The 26,582-nt window shown below is 42.2% G+C and overlaps 1 protein-coding gene and 1 long non-coding RNA gene across 4 annotated transcripts in view; one reads left to right on the forward strand and one right to left on the reverse strand.

Annotated features, from left to right (window-relative positions):
• Positions 1 to 85: 85 nt before the first annotated feature.
• LOC139753210 (uncharacterized) lies at positions 86 to 15,433 on the forward strand. The gene is made up of 3 exons (XR_011713661.1): positions 86 to 225; positions 3,880 to 3,985; positions 15,304 to 15,433. It is a non-coding gene; the product is annotated as an uncharacterized lncRNA (long non-coding RNA).
• LOC139753209 (uncharacterized) overlaps positions 9,894 to 26,582 on the reverse strand; it is a 44,442-nt gene continuing 27,753 nt past the window's right edge. For all 3 annotated transcript variants that reach the window (XM_071669426.1, XM_071669427.1, XM_071669428.1), the window contains 5 exons: positions 14,875 to 15,183; positions 12,931 to 13,047; positions 12,414 to 12,536; positions 11,518 to 11,825; positions 9,894 to 10,031 (listed from right to left, as the gene is read on the reverse strand). In XM_071669426.1, the coding sequence (XP_071525527.1) occupies positions 11,562 to 11,825; positions 12,414 to 12,536; positions 12,931 to 13,047; positions 14,875 to 15,183 (813 nt within the window). In that variant the 3' untranslated portion in view covers positions 9,894 to 10,031; positions 11,518 to 11,561. The remainder of the gene's footprint in view (positions 10,032 to 11,517; positions 11,826 to 12,413; positions 12,537 to 12,930; positions 13,048 to 14,874; positions 15,184 to 26,582) is intronic.

Consider the following 26,582-nt stretch of genomic DNA (forward strand, 5'->3'; position numbering starts at 1 on the left):
TACTTCTGGTATCAAGGAAACGTGAACTTCTTGGTAGTGAGAAGTTCTATGACAAGACTATATTCCCAATTATGCAGTTTCACCAAATGTGACTTTTCACTGATGGTGTAACCTCTAACATGCAGAGTCCAGTAACACCTGTCACAGCAAAAGACCCTTAATTTTGGCAAGCCCAAACAACTTCAGCATAATGGTCACCACTCCGAAACAACCAATCATATTCAGGTTAGCCTCTTGCAGCCCAAAAATCAGACACAAAAATTACCTTGTTGAAATTCCACCACTTCTCCCCATTGTGAGGCATTTGAACATATGATATGAAGTCTGCTGACTCTTATATCTAGCTACGTCAGTGAGAGGTGACACTGAAGCACTCTGTTGTAAAATTCAAATTGATTGATGCTTTATTGTGAATAGTAGAGCACTAATTGAAAGTGGCAATTTTATTCATTTTAATGTATGGTCATCAAATTTCTAGAGAAAAGTTTTAAGATACTTCAGCCTTGGCATAAAATTTGTCTTGTATCACAGCTGAAAGATCTATCACTAGAATTTTTGATCATTTTTATAGAATTGATACTTGTGTGGTGTTCACTGATGGTGAATATGAAAGTTGATGTTGGTGCCCTAATCTTTATGTGTATTCATGATATTTAGCATGATGAGTTGGCATTTTCACAAAGTCTAGATTTAACTGCATGATACCTCAAGTATGTGAGTTTCTTCTTTAACTAAACATTAGGTATGTAGTCCTTTGTCATCACTTAAATGCTTAGACCATTATATAATGATTAGCTAGACAATGGTGAATATATTCTTTGTAGAGCCAACAGATCACTGCAAGGCCTTTGTCCTAAGGGCAGTCTGCCAGTTACAATCGGTTTTTATTTCTTGCTCAAGTACATAGCACATTCATTGACAATTTGGAGAGTAATTTTTCACACTGAATTGAATACTGTAATTCAGTCCTGTCCATTTGCAGGAGCCAGAGTTATAGTGTGGAATATTTGATATGGTTAGGTTTGCTAACTTTTTACTACAAATATCTGCAAACCAGTAAGATGCACGCCTGTAAAAGTTTAGGCGGCATGAGGTGCTTTTTGCCTCTGTTGCTGTTGTGTATAATGCACCAGAACTAGAGCTCCCTATCCACATCAAATTCCTATAAACCTTTCCATGGGTTTCCCTGACCATTTCATATGCACTGACACCCCCCTCCCACACCCACACAGACACACACACACACACACACACACACACATACACACACACACACACCACCCCTCCATCCCCCCACCTCACCCCCACCCAAAAAAAAAAAAAAAAACTCCAATTCTTTCCATCCCATGGACACCTCTCGTCCTCCAGCAGGTTCAAGCCCTGGTAATTCATCTCTTTTTGAGTCTCTCCCTCTATAGTTTACAAAGAGAAAGAAAGAAATACTGCATGGCAGCAAATGGAGGGCATAAAGAATAACATTTTAAACAAAGAAGATTCAGAATTACTAAATCACAAGTGATTCGTGAGAATATACTAAAAAGATATCAGCCTAAAATATACTAATGTCTTTTAAAGAAGCTTTAGGAATTATTTAATGCAGTGCTAGGAAAATTAAGATGTGCTTGGAGTGACTGCTGAAAGAAAATATTAGATTCAAGGCTAAAGTCACTACATGAAGAACCTTTATCTATCTGTGTATATCTCTGATGCCTTTTACAATTGAAACTCCCTCAAAGGGTGGCCACAGCAATAGTCATCATAGCAAGTGAAGTCCATTGCTGCTACTTAGCATTTAGTGCCTCACACTTAACTGGCCACTGGCAAAGGGCAACTCTAGCACAGTGTTTGCTAAGGCTCCTACCTAATGTTCTTCCTGACTACTTCTATCTAATGCTCCTACTAACTGCTACCTAATGCTCTAGTCTAAATGTTCCTATGTACTGTTTCTATTTACTGCTCCTATCATCTCGCCAAAAGGCAGGGCTAGTGTATGGTGCTCACTGTAGGAAGTCTAGAGCTATGAAGAACGAGCTGTGTGAGTTAAGTGTTGTCAAGTGTTACGTATTACAAGGAGAGATTATACGTTTGTGGACAGAATGCCAGTAGTCCACATGTTAGTAAGGCAGAAAGTAAAGACAGCTACCTGGGTCAGAGTAGTGCAACTTGACATCCAGTGAAGTGCTGGCTCAATGAGCAGATGTAACTAACCCTCCCATTATCCTAGTGGGTAGTACTGGTAATATACCTTCCTGGTCGTTGGCTGCCTAGCAACTACTACCAAGAACTTTTAATTGATAATTATGTAAAAGGAGTAGTGGCCAAGAATAACAATATCATTTGACGAGTAAGAGATGCAGTGAGTATTATGTGCTAGCCCTGCTATCCTGACAAAATCCTGTCGTTGGTAAGTAGGTACTTCCCGTACCTCCCTCCACTTTTGACAGTTATATCCTTTTAGTCAATTTCCCGTCACTCATCCTTTCATTATGTTCAAACCATTTCAGCAAACTCTCTACAGCTCTCTCAGTAATACTCCTCTTACAACCAGACCTTTCTCTTACACTATCATTCCCGAGACAATTAACTGTATTTACATGACTCGTTATCCTCAAGCATTTCATTTCCAACACATCCACCTTCTTTCATTCTTTTTGCATTTAGCATCCAAGCCTCACACCCATACCACATCATTGGGTCTACTTTACCATCAGACATACTTATCTTTCCCTTCACAAACACTGACCTCTTTCTCCACAGATCTTAATGCATCCAGGCCCTTTACCCTCTCACATCCACCTTAATATCGTTCTTTAGCTCCAATAGTTCCATCTGCTGTCTTCTTCACTCTCAGGTAGAGTCCACTTCTTTCAAGCTCTCTCCTTCCAAAGCAATCTGTCATGCCCCCATGCTAAACCTCATAACCACCTCTCATTTGCCTTTTTTTTATCAGCCACTGCTCCTTCCACTTCCTCATGTACATATCCTAGTTACTCATACTCCTTCCATGCAGGTATCATCCATACATTTCTCTTTCACCAACAACTTAGATAATGAAAGAAATCATACCAATGCAGAAAAATTTTATTTTCACAAAGAATTCTTTAAAAAAAGAAATTTTTCCTTTGACGTAGAATATTTTTTATGACTCTTGACCATCACCTTTCAAGTCATAATATAGGAAAGTGAATTAGAGGTGTGCAGAAATTAATGTCTCTGTGTATTCTGTAGAATTCCTTCAGTCATATTACTGATGATTCAGAACCCAAGGTACTGATATAAAATTTATGCTTAAGTAAAGACTTGTATGGCTGTTTAAAGTATACAATACTGAGCTTTTAAATGCACAAGAGTGTGATCAACTAAGCAATGTATAATGGTACTGCTTTCCTTGATATTAGTATGGTTGTAGTTAGGGTTGAATTTTCGTTTTGCCATAGTGGATGTAACTACTATCTTGGGAATGAAACAAATTTTGATAGTTATTAAATGGCTTAGATTTTTTAGGTCAGTATGCTGTGTATCATCATGAATTGAGAAAGGAAACATTTTATGAATGCCATACACCATTTCAAAGATAAAGTTCTCACAAGGGATTTCAGAGCTTAGTCATAGCTGTATTGAATATCAGCATTTTAATTAATTTATTTTTGAAATATCTATTGATGGTGCTGACAACATGATTTTACTTTATGCCCTTAAATAGTGTTTCAGATGTGCATTCATGGCTAGGTGTTGTTAAAGTGTAGTTGCATGAGTAGATAGTGTACAGACATGCATGTAGGAGTTAGTGATGCAGAGTACAAATTGGAGAATCTGTTAATTTGTGCATATACCAATTGGCATAAATGGTCATTTCTAATTCTTTCCATTGTCAAACAGAAGATTCATGCAAAGAGTTGTGGCAGTGACAAGAAGCTTATTTGGTAATAGATGAGGGAAGTGTTTGTATCCCAAAATGGACCCCTCCTGGAATCTAAACAAACAGGTAGGTTCAAATTTGAATCCAAAGTTGATTTTGCAGTGGATTATTTTGATGGTAAGTTAATAATTTTTTTGAACATTGTTTATGCATTGTTCTTGAGATAATTTTCTTTTCTCCTAGAACCTCATGATTGCTATATCATGTGGGCTGTTCCATTGTTTTGTGTTCCATGAAATAGGTCATAACTCAGAATATGTAAGGATATTTCCTCCACTCTGTTGTGAAAAAGATATGGATGTTTTTCTTGTAATTTAGATTATTTCATTATTTATATGGATTGATGCTTTGAGCCTGTCAGCTAAGGACACATTCAGGTTTCAGTGAACAGCATATCATATGAAAAAGAAATACTCCTCAAAACAAAGAATGATGGTCCTATCTTTACTACTGACCCTATGCTAATAGTTAGGAGTTAAGAGTCTTGAGACTGCTATCCTAATGCTAAGCTGGTCAACAGATGGCACTAACCCACTTTATACAGGCCCCCATTGCATGATTATTAGTGTTGATATCTTTCCATAGATCTTAGCACATACTGGCATATACACTCATTCGTGTAAGCAGTGAAAAGGGCATTTGCATTAACAGATCATTTTACTGCACAGGAGCAGATGATTATATAAGCTTTGCCCACTTGTGCATGATTTTTGTATTGTCTGAGTTTCAATAAAGATAAGCTATAGGTAGAAAATGAAAGGATTGAACTGAATTAGTTAGTGTAGATTAAGCCATTCCTAGTTCCTTGACCTTGACTAGATTCAACAAGCACTACTACCTTAGCTAGAAGATATAACTTTGTCATGCTCCAAACATTGAGATGTCTTTTCAGAGTTGGTTTTATTTGTGTCCTTGTTCACTTTAAGCGACTTCAGATGATTTTTACATTTTTGCACCCTTTAGGTGGATGAGGCACATAAGCCATCCATCCATTTACAAATGTTTACGATGATTAATAATTTGTGATGCTGTTTTTGGTATTGAATTTTTTGTTTACTTTCATTTGTTAGTAAGTAATTGCTTGATAATACCACTTATGCCAAATGAATCGTATACTAACATCTTTTCTGTGCCTTGTAAAACAGGTAGTTGTGTACTTGCAGGTCACCTGCATAAAGTTCTGTCCAGATTCCATGGACACTTGCTCTTTGAATAGTTAACATTGCATCCAGTTAACAGCAAGTGTTTCTTAACTGTACAGGGTCTCTGCACGAGCTTTGTAAACGGGCAGCATTACATGCTTCTAGCTCAGGAGAATATGTTACAAGGGTTGATATTTCCAGATATGCAGTTTGAAAGCTTTTCATTCAGTGCCTTAAATGTTAAAGAGGACCTTCTGAAATATTTGTGAGAGGACCCTCTTCACAATGAGTATTTTACAGCTCTTGATAAAGAAGTTCATAGGTGATTGTCTTCCTCAAATATTAGACACTGTGATGCTAGGAAGATGCACAGGTAAATGTTTTACTATATCATAAAGGAGATGGACAGGCAAATGTTTTTACCATATCATTAAACCTGTTGTATTCATAAGTCATTGTCAGCAGTAGACAGTGAGATTTTAAAACTTTTAAGAGACTTATTTACCGTATATACTCGTGTATAGTTCGAGTTTTTAAGAACAAATTTTTAGGCAAAAATACAGGGGATCAACCTATACATGGGTAGTAGTTTTGTTAGGTTGAAATCCGTGCTTGATGGGAAGGGCTAGGAGCAACTTCTTGCTTCAGACATGAAAAATGTTTACCAGTTACTACCATTGAACAATGGAAACTTAAAATATGTACCAAATAGTAATGAAAAGCTGTGCAGTGCCTTCAGGAGATTAAATTCACCAACTTACAGTAGGCTAACTCACCATATGAAGTGCTTTCAGTAGTCTATATTGAAGTTCTTAGCTCAGGCTAACTTATCACATCATATACAGTATCATAGTGTCTGACTTGAAACACTGTTGGTAGAGTAAGCTGGTTCTAATGGCATCCTGCCTGTAATCAAATTTATAAGTGTTTCTAACCTTAATTACTGTAGTTTACCTGATGTAGGCAATATGAAGTAGAAAATACCAGTAAATGTAAGAAATTAGAAGAGAATAACAAGAAAGCTGCTGTTGGGCTATTTTTGGTAGGGTTGAGGGAGAGAGCACCCGCTGTTTGGTCTTTTTTGGTAGGAGAGTCACACAAAGTCCTGTGCTGTTATTTGGTGTTTTATGTATATCTAGAAATGAATACTTATAAGCTAACAGTTCCATAACATTGTATTATATAAAAACTTGTCATATTTCTGGTAATAAGAAGCAAGACAATACGAGCTTAAACAAAATTTCAACGTACGGTAATATTAAAGGCTGCATGGAAAGGGGGCCGATGCAAAGGCAAAGCCTCAGAGATCAAGGCTTTGCTGTTTCAGCTAGATGGAATGTTTTTCCAATCGTTTTCACTTAAGAAACTGTTGCATCACAAATATATTTTACCTTAACTATGCCTGAATAACTATATTCTCAGAAATGATTAGTAGCTTTGCTGAAACATGATGTATTTCAGTGTAAGATAGGATAGAATACATGAAAACTAAGGACTTTATCTAACCTTTCAATGTTCGAGATATCACTTGTTTGTTAATAGTTTTTGGTAAAAATACTGTTATTACATTGGTGTTCTATTCACACTGTGCTTGATATATTCATGGAAATGAGACAGTTTTGCTGAAATGAATGTGCATCATTTCACTGTAATTTGCAGTGGAAAGTGGGATAAAATCATGATGAAAACAATCAACTTTTGCTTTCTTTTGCTCAAAAAATTCTACCGCAATCACTTTTTAAATGATTTTTAGTTAAAGAAAATGTTTTATTATAATAATTTTCTATCCTAATTGACCTGAATGGAAATATACAACATTTTTGATGAAACTACTTGTGTTTCAGTGCAAAGTGCCGTAATAAGCAATGGTAAAAAATTTGCCTTTGGCACTTGGTGATTCAGGCTCAGTGAACTTCAGTTTATAGGATGTAGTGTTTTAGTGAGGATTTTCTGAAATGTGTTTTATATGCCATAAAATATGGCACTTTATTACCCTAATTTGTTGTTCTATTACCCCAGAAACTTGTGTTGACCTATACATGAGGCATATCATAAATGAATTATTTCTTGGCCTAAAATTCAATGGTCAACCTATACACAAGGTAGACTTTAGATGAGTATATACTGTATGTACATGGAGCAAGTTACATATATGCTTAACTCTTTCCCAGCCACCTGTGAGTCATTCTGCGTTGTCATGCAAGTTTGTACAGATTGCTGGGTATGAGGTGCACAAAACAAGAATGTGCCACCTGTTGCTTGGCTTGGTCAATGGGATGGTAGTGTTTTACACCATCTCATTTGATGTCTAATGACATATTCCTGTGTGTGATGTTGTGGCTATTATACAGTTTTAGGAGTATTTCTTTTTATATCAAAGTGTCCAGTGTAGCTTGAATAGGAGCTCAGAGCCTTTATGTCCTAAGCTGACTTCTTTATACTCACTTTACATTTACGTAGTCTGTTTCCTCTCATTTACAGGATGAAGGCCAATCTATGATTTAATTTATTATGCACTGTAATAATTTGTGTGTTATATCTATAAATGCATAAGACCATTATCGTTGTGCTTTTTTGGCATACTGAAAGTTGAAAGGCACGGAAAAATTATACCCATATACATCACCCCTCACTTATTTCCATATGTCTGCACATTTTGATGTTGTTTTGGTCACTTGAACATGTAAACTGTGTTTTATGAGAAGTTTGAGGGTTCCCTAACCACATAAAGTGACCTAGTTAGAGAATGGAAAGCTAAGGAAAAAAAGAAATTAGAAATTGTCTGAAGTTTGAGAATGTGTGGCAGATCACAAAAAAATAATCAGGGAAAAAAAGGCAATACTTTATTTTCATATTTTTGTTATTTGGCAGTCCTAACTTCTGTGATATGCTTCTCTGAATAATCAGAAGCTTTGAGTCTTCTAGGGTAACAATTTTCCCACAGTACCTGAAAGTCTATATGATTTAACCTTAGAAGTTGATATTATTATAACAAGTTTCTTACTGTCCTATACACTTTTTCATACAGGGAAGTTGGCATTGTGCTTGTAGAATGTTTTCCAAATATTTTTTTTGCCTACAATGTCTGTAGTTCCAGCAGCAGTATTAAGGCATTTGCTAAAGAATTGTGTCTGTAAGTTTGCATATCTCGTGATTTGGGCATCAGCCATGTAAATGCATTTAGAAATATAAAGTGAAAGTATTAGAGCTTCCTTTACAAGTATATACAAAGGGGAAGGTACAAGTACAGATAAAGGATAAAGCAGAGGGGAATATAAGATTAAAAGGGAAATAACAGTATGAGGAATTGATAGAGATTATGATTATTTATTAAAGTTCTCTGTCCTTTCATTTGAAAAAATGAATAGAGCACATGAACAGATTGACTTGTAATTTGTACTCTCCTTTGTCCACTCATGATAGGAAAGTGGTGTAAGATTTTATAGGCCATTATTGTATCTAATCGTAAGGTTATTCAGATATTTTTCCCAATGAAAACATTTTAAGACATCATCTTATACTAACCATCGATCACTTATTTTGATTTGCACGGATTTTGTGTACCATTTGTTTTTTTGATGTATAATTCATGTATTTTATATATAAGAAAAGAGGTTGAAAGATGATTGTTTAGTGTTACACAAACTATGCTGACACATGAAGACTCACTTCGTGTGTCAGCATAATGGAAGCTGATGGCAGTAAAAAAAATAAATTATCAACAAAGAAAATCTTCACTTTTACTGCGATCTTTTAAGTTATCCACTTTTAGCGGAGTGATTTTTTATGAAGCCTTTATGATAGCAAACTGCACTTCCAGCCTTAAGATCTACATGTGATAAAGTTTGATGAGTATGCCATATTGTATACGATTACCATAGTCTAGAAACTTGTCACTTGGTCAAATTGCTAAGAATTTTCATGTTTAGTATAGAATTAGTAGCTTAAATTTCCAAATGTTTATAACATTTAAATATCCAGATAATTTTATTTAGGATTTCAGGTTTAGATAATCTTATAAAGTTCGTACATAGGAAAGACTACTGAGGCATCATATTTCCTGTAATTGATTTAAGAATACCAATTATAGGCTCTAGGCAACATTTGATCACATTCATAATCTGCTTTTTTGAGAGTCAGGATACTCCTGGTTATTGTACATTTGTCCTGGTCTGGTAAATGAGCAAAAATTTTGATTTGTTGATTTGATCCACTTAGATCCAGAGAGCACTTAGCTGGTTAAAAGATGTGTGCATAACACTTAACACAATTACTTTTTACAGAAAATATATACACACTTCGCTAAGTTAGTTGTGAATGACTGCCAGAAAGCTTGTCTTCCTTGTAATGGGGGAAAACTGATACATAAATACAGTATATAAAAAACTTTATTTGTTGAGTAATATTGCGACTGGCTTAAGTACAGAACACAGTGATTGTGGTCCTAAGGGTAACGTATATCCCTGAAGAGAACTGTAATTATGCAAAGTGTAACAACATACAGTGAAGTGAAAAAAGAAATAAACAAATGGTGTGAATAATGGTTAATGGGGAACAAAAGGTGTGAAACTGTCATCAGTATAAAATTGCTAACAGACTAAATGTGTACTTAACCTATGATACGTCCGAGTCAACAGTAGGCAATATGTACAGAAATATATTACAAAAAATATTGAGCGAGTGCAATACATGCCCAAAGTTGAGTCGAGCAGACATGATAACACAGTGATAACTTTGTAATGACACAGTATTATATAAGGTAACATTTGTTACAGATGTCTTGCCCCAGACACCTGCCGCAGCCCGCCGCCCAGGTGGACCTTGATAAATACAGCTACAAACTACATAATACAGACTTATAACATATATAGGGTGCCCGCCCTATCTTGATATCACTTGTATAAATATTTTCAGTAAAAATAAAAGGGAATCTAAAGCTTAAAGTTAGTTAACCACAGATGGTGAATGACCTGAAAAGAAAAAAAGAATAATAAAGTTAGCCAGTACACTGCTGATGTAGAAGGGATGTAATAGAGCTTTAAGAATGAGTACTGAGGCAATAAATTATAATCAAACTGGTATCATTAAAGAATGAGTACTGAGGCAATAAATTATAATCAAACTGGTATCATTAAAGAATGAGTACTGAGGCAATAAATTATAATCAAACTGGTATCATTAGCAATATGCAGGATGGACTGGGGAAAAACAGACAATTAGATGACCATATGTGATGAAATCATGACTGGCCTGTATGTATCTTGGGAGCTGTGCCTAGCCTATGTATAAGCAGGAGTCATGATTACCTTGCGAGTAAGTTGGAGTCATGAAAGTGCAAATCATGATTGGCCAGTAAAAAGTTGTGAGTGGCCTTTATGTAAGCAGGCGTCATGAGAAGCCTGTAAGTTTGAGTTTAACTGACTTGTGAGTGGGAGTCATGACTGGCCAGTATGTAAGTGAGAGTTATGACTAACCTTCGTGTACATTGGAGTTGTGACTGGCCTGTGTACACTATTTCATAAGTGGCATGTGTGAAAGTGGGAATAGTAGTTCGTCTGTGTGTGTGGGAGAGGGTCAATGTAGCACTGAGAAGGGATAATATCGTGTAAGAGCCAATATACAGCATTTAGGGCCAGATATAGTGTGAGAAAGCCAATAAAGTGTGGGAGCCCTAATAGTAATGAGGGCCAATACAATATGAAAGAGCCAAAACAGCAGTCGAGGCCAATATAGTTATAAGAGCAACTATGTACACTGCCACAAAATTAAGAAAAGGTGAGTACATTAGGAAAGAGCCTGTGTAGAAAATTTCTAATATAGTGTGAGAATGCCAGTATGGCAAGAAATAGCCAGTACAACATGAAAGGCCATTACAACAGAAAAGTTTCCATGCAGTGTGATGGCCAATGTAATATGAAAAAGCCCATGTAGTTGTGGTGATTGCTGAAGAGCAAAATGACTCAACAAACTTGTGAAGTTGTGTCATTCCGTGGAGCTATTTCAAATGTTTGCATGGTTTTACTTTCCCATTTCTTGGTTTATGACATTTAAGGATATTTTATAATTATGATCTGTGAATTGATGTTATTTCTTTGAACTTAATTGCATTCTGTTTTGGAAATGAGTATTTTTTTCATTAAACATTTATGCTTGTTATTAAAACAAGACAAATATTTAACCCTCTTACACTATAATAGTGGTAAAATCTAAGCATTCCTGAGGGAGGCACGTACAAATATATAAGAATGAAAATTAAGGTATAGCAATGAACAGCCCAATCATTACAGAGAGAATTTTTTTTACCCATAAAAGAGCTCCTAGTGGGAATGGAAATATTAAGAAAGAGTAAAATGTTAACTAAAAACTTGGGAGATTTTAGAGATGAATCAGTAACAATATTCAAAATGAGTAATGGATAGTCATCTGGAAATATAATCCTGTTAACACAAAACATACCTGTCAATATTCTTTTCCTAATACTCGTACAGGTTGTAGAGAGTCTAGTAGCCAGAGCTGCCATATTTACACACGGTGGTGTAATGCGGTTCAGTCGTGGTGTGAGTGACAGTGACATAGCCGTGCTTAGTTTCCGTCACTGTCACGTACATATGCTGCTGTTTGGTTTGGATGTTGGTCTTGGTTACATAATGTGGCTCATCTAATGTCTCTGTCACATAATTCTGCTCAATCTTCGTCTCAGTGACATAGTGAGGCTCCTGAACAGTCTTGTAGACATGTTTAGTTACGGTAACATAATAGGGGACCTGTGGGACAGTTTTGGAGGAGTCAAAACATGTTGTGGTGTAGTTGTATTTATGAAAATTATTTGGCTATACAAAATATCTCTAGAGATGTTTACTATGCACAGATACTGCATTAATCATAATAACTAATATAAGTATTAAAATTTCAAGTGTGAGAGGGAGTTACAAAATATCACACATATTTCAGTCATTTCCATAAAATACATCAATAAGTGCATGTATGAGCTTCAATAAAGAGTTAATGAACACTCATACAAATATTTAGATGTGAAATTTGAACAGCAGCTGCAGCCACAAAGTAACAATGCCTTTAGAAAACTACCATGTGGCAACAAGGAAAATGATAAGTAGCAGAGACACTGACTCTGTACAGGACAGAAAAGGCAAAGGGAGTGGAAATTAGGGGAAAAGGGCCAGAGGGGGCACCTGTACAGGACAGAAAGGGCAAAGGGAGCTGAAGTCATGGTGAAAGGGCCAGAGGGGGCAGAGTCCAGGAAGAACCTAACAGAGGGGGCTGAAATGCTGAGGTAAAAAGTATAAGGGAGCAGGAATTGATAAAATAAGAAAGAAGATGGGAATGAGGTCCACCTGGACAGTGCTGGTGCAGTAGTGGCTCTCAGTGTGGGTCTTCATATAGTAGTGGGTACCAGGCATCATCTCCTTCACTGTGGTGATGTGTGCCTCCGTCACAGTGTCTGTATTGTACGCAACCTGTCAACACACACAAGAAAGATTTAAAAGGAGTGTAACCCGACAGGAAGGGAGAGGAAAACACCTTTGAGGAAAAGGTGTGAAAGTAATGGGTTATGGAGGTAGACATAGGGAAGGCATGGGAGGGATGAGCATTGTTTACTTAAGGAGACAAATCGGAAAATTACAGCATTAATGCACATAAAGAAAACAAAAGTCTTTGGTTACACCTAAAACAAATATAAGTCAGTTTTTATAACTTGATTATTATAACTTTGCTGGCAATAAAAGACAGAAAAACAGTGATATTTATATGGCAACTCATGCAGCCTTTATTCTCTTGAGTCCCACATGCAAATATCCTGTGATAAAAATGCTGAATTATTATTGCGATTGACAGTGAGTGTGGCCTTACCTTTGTCTCATAAACGACCTGGTCTGGCAGGGGCTGGGTCACAAATTCATACTGGACAACAGTAGTGGGGTAATACAACGTCTCTGTCATGTACTTGTACAGGGTCGTGGACACATACTGTAGAAGAGGAAGGAAGGAGTGAAAACCTACTGTGGCAGGGGGTAAAAACTTTCTTAGGCAAGGGGGGTAACAACCTTCTGAGATAGGGAAAGGTAAGGGGTGTCACCCTACCATGGCAAGGGAAAAACCTACTAAGACAGGGGAAGGGATGGGATAACAACCAAGGGAATTAAAAACCTACCAAGATAAGGGATGGGAGGGGGATGATTAGCTATGGTAGTTGGCACTTGTAGTACCAAAAGTGAATTATCTACAAAGAAATTGAGCTTTAAAGTGTAATGCTAATATATGCATTGATGCTATGAATTTTGCATATGATTCATGGGATTCTTTGACATACAAACTGACAGATGAGTAATCCAATGCAAGGGTTCCTTGTGCAGTGACTCTTATCCTCGAGTTACAGCACCATAAGGGTGATTAATTGAAGTTGCGAAAACAAAGAAATACAAAAATTTTAAAATTCATATGGTTAGGTCATCTAAACTTGGGTAATTTCAATGCTTAAAAATATCATCACTAAGTAGAGGTGAAGTCACCATTTTTTAAATATGTCAACCAGTGTGGCATAAGCAAAGGTATGCTCCACTGTAAAATAAAATGAGAAGAAAGAGGAAAACCAACAAAAAATAAAATGGGGATTAATTTGAGCTCAGGTGATTGCAAACCCAACTCTTGAAGGTGGAAAGGTCATAAGAAGAAGCAAAGCTAATAGAAAGGAAGAGAATTCCATGTTTCTTTTCTTTGTGTGGAAGGAGATATTGTAATGCCCAATCCTTATGTTTTTGGTCTCCACAAAAACTATGGGAAGAAGCAACCAGTTGCATGCTATGTGTCTATGCCTTTGTGGCTAGGATACATGCTGAATACAGTCAGTTCATGAAAGCAGAATAGGGTGGGGAAAGAAACATCATGGCCAACAGCAAGGGAGTTATTAAGGTGGAAGGCATCTGATTCCTATTCCAATCTGGCTCAAAGAGGACGTTTATATAACCACCCCAGTTATGCAAGTAGTACTCCTCACTGGGGCAAGTGTGACTCCTGGAAATGTGGAAGAGCTGATCTTAAGAAAAATAAGTGTGGCACCTATACAATGCCCCCATATTTTGGAATGCAGATTTTGTGATGGTAATTATGTAAGATAAGGACAGAGTGGGGGATATGGTCGTGGCCTTCATTTTTATTCTATGGAAGGTATAAATTTGTAGTGGTTTGAAACCCTGTAGTGGGTAGAGTAAGATCTGGAAAGAAATACTGATGGAAACTTCATTTTCCTATGATGAATTAAATCAGGTTACTTACTGCTTCCTCACTCTGCGATGCTGCACAGGTCTGAATTTAAAAAGGAGCAGATTGGGTGCAACAAAAGAACAAGCACTGAGAGACGAAGGGAAGGAAATTGAATTGGCAAATGCAGAGTGGAAATGTAGGCGCACACGTGAATAAGGTTAGAGGTTAAAGAGAAAATCGTTAATGGAGAGTAGAAAAGGGTATGAGTGATGGGACAGGACCTTGAGGGACACCAGTGTTGACAGGATAAGAAGTTCCATCAACAGATATACTGCCATGGAATGAGTGGAAACTGCATCATAGAAGAGAGTGAGAAATGGAGAAGCTAAAGGATATCTAGTGCAAAACCATTTGTGCCACTATATTCTGGAAATGTCCATTTCCAAAAGATTCATCATAATCCCTTAGAGACGACCAAAGATGGTTTACATAGGATAGACGCTCCACAGCAGACATTGCATTGCTATAGAAATAAATTCTGGGTAATTTTTAAATCTAAAATTCACGATCATTAGGAATGAGTGTTAAGGTCACCTGGTGCTGCGTCATCCAGGAGGTGTGGTGTTCCTTGGCCGTCTTGGTGAGGGTGGTGTACACTGTCTTCTCATAGCACTTCTTGGGGCACGTGTTCTTTGGCTTGGGTGGAGGCCCATAGCTGGGCGCTGGGGGAGGGCCATAGCTGGGAGCAGGGGGAGGTGGCCCATAGCTGGCTGGTGGGGGAGGAGGAGGCGCACCGTAGCTGGTGGGAGGTCGGGCAGCTGGGTAGTCTGGGTCGGCCTCGGCCTCACCCCGGGCCGAGGACAGTAAGGCGACTACCGCCAGAGCCAACACTAGATGAGACATCTGTAACGAAGAGACACGCACGGGTTTACATAACTCCTCAGACCACCATACATGTTACACATGTCGACAAAAGTAACAACTAATGTTATAAAACCTCTACCATTTTCCATGTTCCAACAGTTGATGGAGAAACTGCAAGGAACGCAGCTACGGCATCCCCAGCTGTAGCCCTTGGGAATGGCACCCGAGTTCGTAAAAAAAAGGAGAGACAGAGTGGCAACCAAGTACAGGTCTACAGGTATCAAAGAGGTAGGAGGCGCAAGTTGTTGGGTATACTCAATCACTGGGTTTTGACCAACACACACACACACATAAGTAATGGCTACACTTCACAAAAATATCCCAAGGATTCTGAATGTAGTCCCAAGGATTCTGAATGCAGGTATAGGGGGTAGGGAGTGGTGAACTGGACTAAACTCTTTCATGCTCCAGACAGACGACTTAACCTTGCCCATAACATGTTTCGTCAGTCCAGCTGGTGTGTTAAGCACAACAACGTGGCTCTGCAGGCGTTTAAATCACCCCTCAGGTGTACACATGACTTTACAGGTGTACAAATGACCTTGCCGGTTGAATAAGTGAAACTGAAGGTGAAGCGCAGACCCTGTAGGAACCTGGCTGGTTCTGATTATGTCGTTCCTTTAACATTTCTTCCCTCACTAGCTCATACCTTTTCTCTTTTCGTTTGGCCTGTGATATACCTTGCTTTCAGCATATGATGTTTCAGTTCCACACTGACTTCATCCCTGTTGTCCTGATTATTGTTAGTATTAGTGCGGTTTTGCATCAAACAAATCCTCTCTCAAACGAAATGAATCACGTGAAACTTGTACATAAACGTGAGCCCCTCTACGAAAACTGATTCGTATTTCAAATAATATTAACTGTCCTTAGGGTAGCATACGTTGGTGCATTCCCATCCCTAAGAGGGGCGACCATTCTAACCTCTCGCAACTATCGTCGTGTTGCTTTGGTGTCTACTGTTTCCAAAGTCTTTGAATCCCTCCTCAACTCCCACATCTTTAGACATCTTGAATCTCACTTTCTTCTCTCTGATCACCAGTATGGCTTCCGTAAGGCGAGGTCCACTGGTGAGATATTTTTCTATTTTACTATGGTCTAGTCATCATCCTTGAAAGACGTTTGGGCATCCTCTGTATCTGCCCTTCATATGTATCCAAAGCTTTTGACAGGCTGTGCCATCGGGGTCTCCTCTCAAAGCTCCCTTCTTTTGGCTTCCCTCCCCCACTTTGCTCCCTCATATCTAGTTTCCCCTCTAGTCAGTCTATCTCTGTGGTTGCTGATGAATCAGCTTCTCCCCTTCTTCCATCAACGGCTGTGTTCCTCATGGTTCTGTCCTCTCTCCTACACTTTTTCTCCTGCAGATGACCAAATGCACTCATACGCTGACGACTCAACGCTGCATTCCTCGACATCCTTCAATTCTATTTCTTTCACTTGATCTACATCTCGTCTCGACACAGTTTCCTCATCAAAACTTGAACAAAAATGTCTCATTTGGTGGACGAAATCTGGTTAAGTTTAATGCTTCCAAGACCTAATTTCTGCCCGTAGCTCATCATATTTGGTATTACTGTAACGTCCACGCTATCTTGGAAATCCCACATTACGGAAATGCCTCTTGAGAAAAGTGGGAGACCTGTGTAGATGTCGAACTTTCTTTTCGCCCAAGCAGTTGTTCCCTTTTATACAAAGGTCGAATCCGTCCTTTATGGATTACTGTTTTCTCATCTGGGGTTGGGTCTAGCTCTGCATCCTCACTGTGCAAAGGCAGGTTGAAAGCTGTCCAACTTAAAAACTCTTCCAGGCTAAATTCTCTAAACTTGATTCACTTGATCTACGCTTATTCTGTTGGTATTACTTAGATGTACGTTTGCTGGCTGCTTGTGTGCCCCACCATTAGCTAGACCACGCAATCCTCGGCATGGTAGTGCGTCACGTGATTACTGTGGTTGTTGTCAACTCAAGTTAGGATGTCTTGATAACTGTGTCTTCTCCTCCACCTCAGAGTTCCAGAACTCTCTGTCCTCTCGTCTTTCCCATTAATTATGATCTGGCACTTTTTAAAAGACAGTTTTTCCATCCCTCCAAAAATTCGTATATACTTTTCCTTGTCTCTTCGTTTTTTGAGTTTCATTAACCATTTTATATTTCAATTAAGCCACGGCCTTGATGTGGACTAATGTACAGGAGTCTCCAACGTAATAAAAAAAAAAATCCCTCTGACACTTTACTGTCATATCTATGAAAGAAAGCGCGTGAAAGAATCGAAAAAGAAGATAAACGAGGCGAGTTTCGAATGACTACGGAGACATTAAGTTGTTGACGAGGAAGGTTATCACAGCGTCAGCAACACTTTCTCCTGACCCGTTTCATTCAGCGAATGTCAAAGCCAAGTTCAACGGTCTGAACGTCTCTTCAGGCCTTAAGGCTGCCATATTGGTCTTATATTTTCCGAGCTTGATTTTAGTTTTGTTTATCCAACCATATCATTCCCTACGAAAGAATCTCAAAGCTTAGGCGTCCCTTTAGTTCTTTATAGTCAGATAGAACTTACTGTATACTCGCACAGGGGTAGAAAGCTGTTCATCAAACTTTTTCGTTTATATACATACACAGGCAAATGAGGCGCGTTCCCTGTTAAGCCAAGGGTACATCGTTATGGAGGGAGTGCGACTATATACGCCAGGAGTGGCTGCTGGGGTGGAATGGATGACCCTAGTCGGTGGCAATGGTGGAGGCCAAGGGCCATCAGCGCCACCATCACGTACGAAAATATGTAGTCAAAAGTACAGCGACAGAAGAAAATGAAACCGAGTGTATGTGCTCCTGAGTTCAGGTCAAACATTACAACAAACGGATACTAGGATTCGGGAAAGGAGTCGGCTAAACGTCATCGGACTCGATATGATTGATAGATAATGTGGGGTGTTGGACGAGGTAATCTTGTGGAGCGTCGCCAAAGACCTCGACCCAACCGACCCCGGGTGGCACATCGGCATGACTCGCCACCAATGAAAGTTGTGACGTCAGACGAGTTTTAAAGCCTCTTTGAGGTCATAGGTTAGGTGGAGGCGCCACGCATGGATATAAGAGACTACATTACAAGGAGAAAGTAAGCACACTGCAAGAAAGAAGTATGTACAGCTACATAGGGAGAAAGTGAGCAACGAAATGAAGACAGTACACACCGTATGGGGGAATTTGAATCATACAGGAGGGAAAGAATCACCATACAAGAAAGGAGCATGTAGTGTGGAAGGGCTACAGCCGTGCACGATGGCGGGAAAGGAGAACTACAACGACACAAAGGGCGCAGAAATTTGGTAAACCAAAATAGAATGACAGAATCGAAAAGCGTAACTCATTTTTTTGTCATACCCAAGGACCAGGGCGGCCCATCACGCGACGTGCCACGTTTCAACACGCACAAATGTCAGCTTATGGCGTATACAAGTGAGAGGGGCTTGGTACCCATGGAGATTTATCAGTCAGTTGTTAACGAGGAATGTCCGATTTGCCTCACTGTAGCGACCCACTGTCGCTCCACAGTGTCGCTTTACTGACGGAGCCTTTGCTAGGCTTTTCATGAGGAGAGCCACTTTTACGCATCTATCCTCAGTACAACATGGAGAGAGGTCAGAGCTCGCGACATCTCCAATTCCCTTTGGGAACAGCTTCTTCCAGATCGCCTTTCACGACCTGACCTTCCTGTCTCGTATATTCCCTGGTATCACCTGAAGTCTTGTAACAACGAGGGACCTACGGCCACGCCCGCGGCACTCTTGCAACCCGAGCACAAACCGGCAGCCGCCGCCGCCGCGCGCTCCGGAGCCTCGCGCAACCCAAGCACACGCCAGGAGTGCGATACGTTGCACACCCACTTGCCACAGGAGCTCCACGTAGACCCGAGAACCACGCACTTCACCCAACATACTCCTGTTTCATCTCGCCTCCCTCACCAGCCAAGCCCGTCTCGTATTACTCAACCAACCTCGCTTTAACTCTCCTTCACCTATGTAATCCTGTACCTCCAGTAGTTCATCATTGTCCCTGGACTATTTCTCCGTATGTACTTTAACTAACAAGGCACTGTTGTTGTTATGTGTTTCCACCCCCCCCCCCCTTTAGTTCTTCCACCCCAGTAACCCAGGAAGAGCTCCCGCTAAGACATAAACGCTCGGCAGGTGGTACGTTAAGAACCGTTAAGACTTTTAAACACCCCGCCCGCTCGGCCTCCACAATGAGGTTCAGGTTCAAGGCTCACCCGCTGTAAGTAATTTGTATATGCACAGCACAAAAAAGGCGGTTACACACAGTGCATACGAATATATACCACTGATCCCGTTATGTGGTTTGTACGTCCGTTTTCTAAACCGCTAGCACCATCCATTACATGAATGCCCCAAGTTTCATCAGTTTTATAACTACATTCCCCTACTTATCTGCAAATAACAGAGATACGTTTTCAGTATAGTTTTCATTCTAAAACCATATATATATATATATATATATATATATATATATATATATATATATATATATATATATATATATATATATATAAGCGCTTGTGTATTCCTATTGTTCAGACTATTAAGCGACATTCGATGTAAAGGCACAAATTTGTTTCCGTTTTCCGGTAGAACCAACCTGCAGGCTCAGTATTCTCAAGAGACCAACTAACCTTCCACTTTCTAACCCAGAAAAAATATATATATGCTCTGCTATTAAACGCAGGAAGCCGCCTGACTCCAGGCGCTCGTTTGCATTCATCTTGTGCGATTTACCAGGAAAAGTAGAGCGTTTAACTTGTTCGCCGAGTTGGCAGGGAGTGTCTGAGGTCATCCCCTCGACAAGTTAGGGGTCACACAGCTGCTGATGATGAGTCAGAGTGTGGCATAGCACACCAGGACGTCGTTGTGAGACACAACCGCGTATTAGAATTGGTGTTCTGGGCAACATATGGGGCTCGCCGTACGACAATATTTGGTCAAATGTACAAAGCATAACAACCTCACCCGGGACGATGCGTCTCTTCAGAGCTTTCGAGCTAACAGTAAATTAATGGCAGTTTTTCGTTTGTAAAGATTTCTCGATCTCCCAAACGAGAGCGGAGCGTAGCCTACTCTCTCTCTCTCTCTCTCTCTCTCTCTCTCTCTCTCTCTCTCTCTCTCTCTCTCTCTCTCTCCATGGTCACCTCGAGTTCATGTCTCCAAGATAGTATCAAGTAGCCTACCTAACTCCCTGGCTGTGCTGAAGACCTGTACCACAGACCTTTCCATTGGGAATTCAGCCCAAGAGGGCCCCAGTATAGCATGATCATGCACTGACCCTGAGCCAGGGGAAGGAATGTATATACATTGTGTGAACTCAAGTCTTATGAAAATATGGAAGTGCATTTGTTTCTGCCCATAACTTTCAGTCGGATAACCCCTCAAAATTACGTCATAGTGAAGGCAATGTACTGATGTGAATTTCAGCAAGGCGACACGAGTGTAAATGCTCCCTCCCCGTAACAGACAAACAATAATCACTCGGTCAAACACTTGCAAAAATTACAGCTGCGCATCCACGAACGACCAACATAAATACGTAAATTACAGCTGCGCATCCACGAACGACCAACATAAATACGTAAATTACAGAAGCGCATCCACGAACGACCAACATAAATACGTAAATTACAGAAGCGCATCCACGAACGACCAACATAAATACGTAAATTACAGCTGCGCATCCACGAACGACCAACATAAATACGTAAATTACAGAAGCGCATCCACGGATGACAGACACAATACGCATCGCCCACCGCTGAGAAACCACAGACTGTAATAAAACGTATAATTACACACACACACACACACACACACACACACACAGTGGGGCGCGCCCGAGCTAAGTTCTAGACAAGTTTTTCTTTTAAATTCTTTTTTCAAATTTCGGGTCTGTTTTACCCCCTGCTGAACCCGGTGGTACCGCGTCTCCCTCAGTGGTGGAGCGACGGTACAGCGGCCGGTAGTACCGTCTCCCTCAGTGGTGAGTGCACGGTACAGCGGCCGGTAGTACCGTCTCCCTCAGTGGTGAGCTCACGGTACAGCGGCCGGTAGTACCGTCTCCCTCAGTGGTGAGCTCACGGTACAGCGGCCGGTAGTACCGTCTGCCTCAGTGGTGGAGCGACGGTACAGCGGCCGGTAGTACCGCCTCCCTCAGTAGTGGGGCTACGGTACAGCGGCCGGTAGTACCGTTCTTTAAATGTACTACAGCCTCGCGAGACGCATTTAAGGTAGAGCTTACCTAACAGTGTTGCCTTGGATCACGGCCTTACCCATTACGCCTGCGTTAACTCATAGCCTTACCCATTGCACCTGCCTTAACTCATAGCCTTACCCATTAAACCTGCTTTAACTCATAGCCTTACCCATTAAACCTGCCTTAACTCATAGTCTTACCCATTAAACCTGCTTTAACTCATAGCCTTACCCATTACACCTGCCTTAACTGATAGCCTTACCCATTAAACCTACCTTAACTCATAGTCTTACCTATTAAACCTCCCTTGAATCGTTAATCTTAACCAAACTCCGTATTTAAACTGCTTATTAATCTCACATGACTTAACACTCGAGTAAAAAAAAAAAAATATTCTTGATAAATAAGTAACTTTAACGACCCGTGATGGACGCCACGGCGAAAGCAGAGGTCGTCATGCACGACCCTGGAATTGGGGGGAGGGAGGGGGTCGTCGAGCCCCCCCCCCCACCCGAGACCCTAAATAAAATCATGATTTAACGGCGCCAGAATTTACCAATAGACCCCCCCCCCCTCTCGCGCACGCCATCGCCGCGCGAAAGCAAGAGACTTGATTGGCTGTGACGTCACGGGCACCTCCAGCGGGGTCTCGGCCAATAGGGCCGCGTCCCGGATGTACCGGTGAAAACAACGCGCTCAGGAGGGGCAATTACGGCGCGAAATGGAACTACTCGTGCTTAGGGGGGGGATGGGGGGTGTAGACGGCGGTGGCTGGGGGGAGGGGGGACTCTCGAAGAAATGCATAACCCGGAATTAACAGAGAGCAGACTCCAGCCACACCCATGTCCCCCAGGTGTTTATATTGAAAGATGTATGGAATAATGATGATAATCTTAATAATGATAATGATAATAAGAATGATGATAATAATGATAGGAGAAATGATAATAAACGCATGCATATCACGTAAGCCATGAAGCTATATATAAAAATAAAAAAGGGAATCTAGTTAAAGACTACTGAGGAGTGTGTGTGTGTGTGTGTGTGTGTGTGTGTGGTTACCTATTTGTAAGGATCTATTCATACCGCCTGGGGAGGGGGTTTTACACCAGGGGGACCCCGTCTCTTGAACATCCTCCACTCCATCCTTTCCTGTGTCTCCCTGTTCAGTTTATTCCAGTCAACCACCCTCTCCTACTATACAAATTCTTATTTTCATTCCATTTAAGACGTTTCTTGGTCATGTCTTTAAGTTGTTCCCTCCCTACATCCTTCGAGGACCCCACTCATTGTCTACATCAATCTGGAGGTGACCAGGTTAACTCATTCCCTCTCCCACGGTTGGAAATTTAAGGCCTCGAACCTTTCCCCCTCTGTAACGCACCTCTCTTAATTCTGGTACCATCTCTGTTGTCCTCCTCTGGACCTTCTCTACAACCTCTCTCCGATTTTTTTTTTCAGGTTGCAGTGGCCAAACTTAAAACTCATATATTCTAGTTTTGTGGCCTGACGTTGGAGAATGGAAGAGCTCGCTCAATCTTTCCTTATCCATACAGTTGTTGAAAGGTGTTCTGATAATACGCCAGCTGACAGTTGGTCTGCTATATTCGTAACGTGGATAATGTCAGCTCCCAAGTACCTCTCGCCCCACACAGAGATTTCTGCTGTTTATTTCCTCGCACGTGTGTGTGTGTGTGTGTGTGTGTGTGTGTGTGTGTGTGTGTGTGTGTGTTTACGTTCGAATCCCCGGAGAAGAATCCGGCCGGCAGGTTGTGAATGAACAGCCTTGTGGGGGGGGGGGGGGGGGGTCATGCTCGCTCCTGGCGAGGTACCATCGCCCGCCCTCCTGCCCCCACAAGGCACTGGACCAGTTACCCTCTGAACATGAGCAGTCCCTCCCTCCCTCCCTCCCTTTTCCTACACCACCTCCGCCTCCTCCACCACCACCACCACCACCATTAAATAACTGAAGGAGAAAAACATGGCCAGATATAGGCTGCGCCTTTCACCACCACCGCCACACCAACACACCACCACACCATCACCCGGGAACTGATTTCCCTGTACTTTTTACTCCCCTCCCTCCCTCCCTCCACCCCTCCTCCTACCCACCACCTCCTCCTCCCTCACCTCCCCTGAGCCTGCGAACCGGTCATAAGAAAGTGGTGTTAGAAACCCACCAACTCCAGAAAGTTGCACCCGGGGCCCACTGTCTGGCCCACTGGTGGGCCGTTGTCATGCAAGGCCACACAGAGGGGGAGGGAGGGGGAGGTTTCAGGAGTGTGTGGGGGGGGGGGGGGTAGGGTAGGGTAGGGTAAGGACGGAAGGGGTGTACAGCTTCGACATGCAGAATGTGACAGTCGGTTGGAACACAGCCAAATATTGCATCACTGTACACGGACAGGTAATGATGACTTGGGCCGGAGCCTTGATCTGCTCTCTCTCTCTCTCTCTCTCTCTCTCTCTCTCTCTCTCTCTCTCTCTCTCTCTCTCTCTCTCTCTCTCTCTCTCTCTCTCTCTCTCTCTCTCGCGGCGCACGTACAGCCACCTCTCTCTCTAATGCGGTTGCTCTCCTTTGCCGCGTGGAGAAAGCTGGCCCGTCCGTGCCTGTGTGCCGATACACTTTGCTGGGTTGTGTGTGGACGCTGGTCGCTACGGGTCTTTCCTTGTGTGTGTGTGTGTGTGTGTGTGTGTGTGTGTGTGTGTGTGTGTGTGTGTGTGTGTGTGTGTATGTACCATTCCTATCCCTCGTTCACCTTCATTATTAATTCGTTTCTGACACGGATCCTTTACACACTCCACAAGTTCGCTTGTGGGACGGGTGACATAACCAGGGAAAAGACGTTAGCTGGAGAGAGAGAGAGAGAGAGAGAGAGAGAGAGAGAGAGAGAGAGAGAGAGAGAGAGAGAGAGAGAGAGAGAGAGAGAGGGGGGGGGGACTTGTGTGGGTGAATTAGCTCAAACGGTCGTACTTGCAAGGTCGCCAGCTTGTCACCGGCGACATACCCACTGGAACGGTCCACTACCTTTCCCGTCTCTTCCACCATCCTTTCCCATCCACGTCTGTTCCGAAGAGAGATTTATTGGGGGAGGGAGGGAAAACCGAAGACTCGGTGTCTGTTCTAAATGCGTCGGTTGTGTGGAGAGAGAGAGAGAGACAAAAAAAAGCGAAACATGAAAACTTGTTTGCAGTCGCCAATGTGGGTGCTGGTAGCGAGCTCCGGAGCCTGCGTATATCAGGCCTGTTCCGCATCTCTCTAAACAAACTCCTCCAAAGATGGGTGGCCGGGCCCGGCCGGCCGGGACCGGTTCTCGCTTAATCCGTGCAGAAGCGATAGATTTTCGGCGACGGGCCAGCCATCAGAAGCGCTCCTTCGCACCGCCACGGCAGAGGTATGGATGGATTCGCCGAAACTCCAAAGACGTTTATTTCCTCTCTCTCTCTCTCTCTCTCTCTCTCTCTCTCTCTCTCTCTCTCTCTCTCTCTCTCTCTCTCTTCTTTCCCGGGGTCCCTGAGCGATGGCGCTGACGTGTAGGTGAAACTGACCACAGAGGGTGGGGTGTCAGGCCCGGGTTATACCTGAGGTGAGGTGGAGTGTTAAGAGGTTAAGGAAAAGAATGCAAGGGGGCGGGCGAGACACGGCCAGGTCGAGAGAGAGAGAGAGAGAGAGAGAGAGAGAGAGAGAGAGAGAGAGAGAGAGAGAGAGAGAGAAAGAGAGAGAGAGAGAGAAGAGGGAGAGATCTTAAGGCAGTTTCTCCGACTGCACGTTACGTCGTCGTCGTCGTCGATGCAGCAGCAGCAGCAGCTGCTCCACCTCCTCCTCCCAGGCAGTGTGGGGGGTTGGGCAGGACGACGCTAGGAAGCACAACAAGGGGAGGTGGTGCCCCAACCCCAGCCAACACTTGACGCACCACACACCCGCGACAACGCCAACACCAACACCTAAATCCTACTCTCCTACTCTAGTAGATTCGAACCCTGTGGTCTTTTTTTTTTTTTTTTTTTTTTAGCTGATGACAAGAGAAATGATTTCCTTTTAACCAATAAGTTAACGTATGTTACTCGTAAGAATCAGGATGCATACCACAGTTACCGTTGAAATCTCCTTACAAGGCAGGCTACTGCGTCGCAAAGGTCATGACAGGACTGCGTCACGAAGGTCATGGCAGGACTGCGTCACGAAGGTCATGGCAGGACTGCGTCACGAAGGTCATGGCAGGACTGCGTCACACATTTATGGCAGGACTTCGTCACAAGGATGACGAAAGGGCTGCGCCACACTGGTCCTGATCCTCCCACACGACTTCTAGAAACCTGCAAGTTCGTGTATCGACCTCAAGGAACCAGAAGCTCACCCCGAGACTCTTCAACAGGCACTCGCAACCAGGACCAAAACAGACCCCCCTCTCCCCTTGGAAACAGATTTACCTCGCTGGAACATGACCGGGCCATATCTAGGGCTGCTGCTGGAGTGAGGGGTGGCAACATGACATACGAACACTCTATCCAAGACATAACACCAGTTCATACTAGGGTAGCCACAGAGCGCTGCCCTGCCTCCTCATCACCCCAGATCGGATAGCGACTGTCGTAGCCAAACACAGCTTCGGCCCTCAACCCTAGCCTGTTAACAGCCAGTAGGAGAAACCACTGCAGAATCGTCCGAGAGGAGGAACCGTGTCTCCCTGTACCTCCTTCTACGGCCAGGCGCAGGAACATATGGCAGACTCCAGGAACATGCTGCAGCAGCGACAGGGGATGCGGGTCAGGTTCTGTGCGTGGGGGGGGGGGGTGGGTTACAGGTCAACGTGTGGGGTGGGTCTGCTGGCGCAGGTCACAGGTCGTGTGGTGGAATGGTGACATTCTGAAGGCGAACGCAGGATGGTGGGTGAGCTTTTACGATGGTGAAACACAGGGAGTGCGGTTTATAATGGTGACTCGTCCACCCCTGACTGCGACCGTAAATTGGGTGACTGAATTATAGTGACTTTGACGGTGATAGACTGTGTGGCTAAACACACACACACACACACACACACACACACACACACACACACACACACACACACACACACGAGTCCACACGGTGTTGGTAGGGCTTTGGCAAGACAGGAGGAGTAGTG

Source organism: Panulirus ornatus, chromosome 14 (assembly GCF_036320965.1).
Source record: "Panulirus ornatus isolate Po-2019 chromosome 14, ASM3632096v1, whole genome shotgun sequence".
In the NCBI taxonomy this organism is placed as follows: Eukaryota; Metazoa; Arthropoda; class Malacostraca; order Decapoda; family Palinuridae; genus Panulirus; species Panulirus ornatus.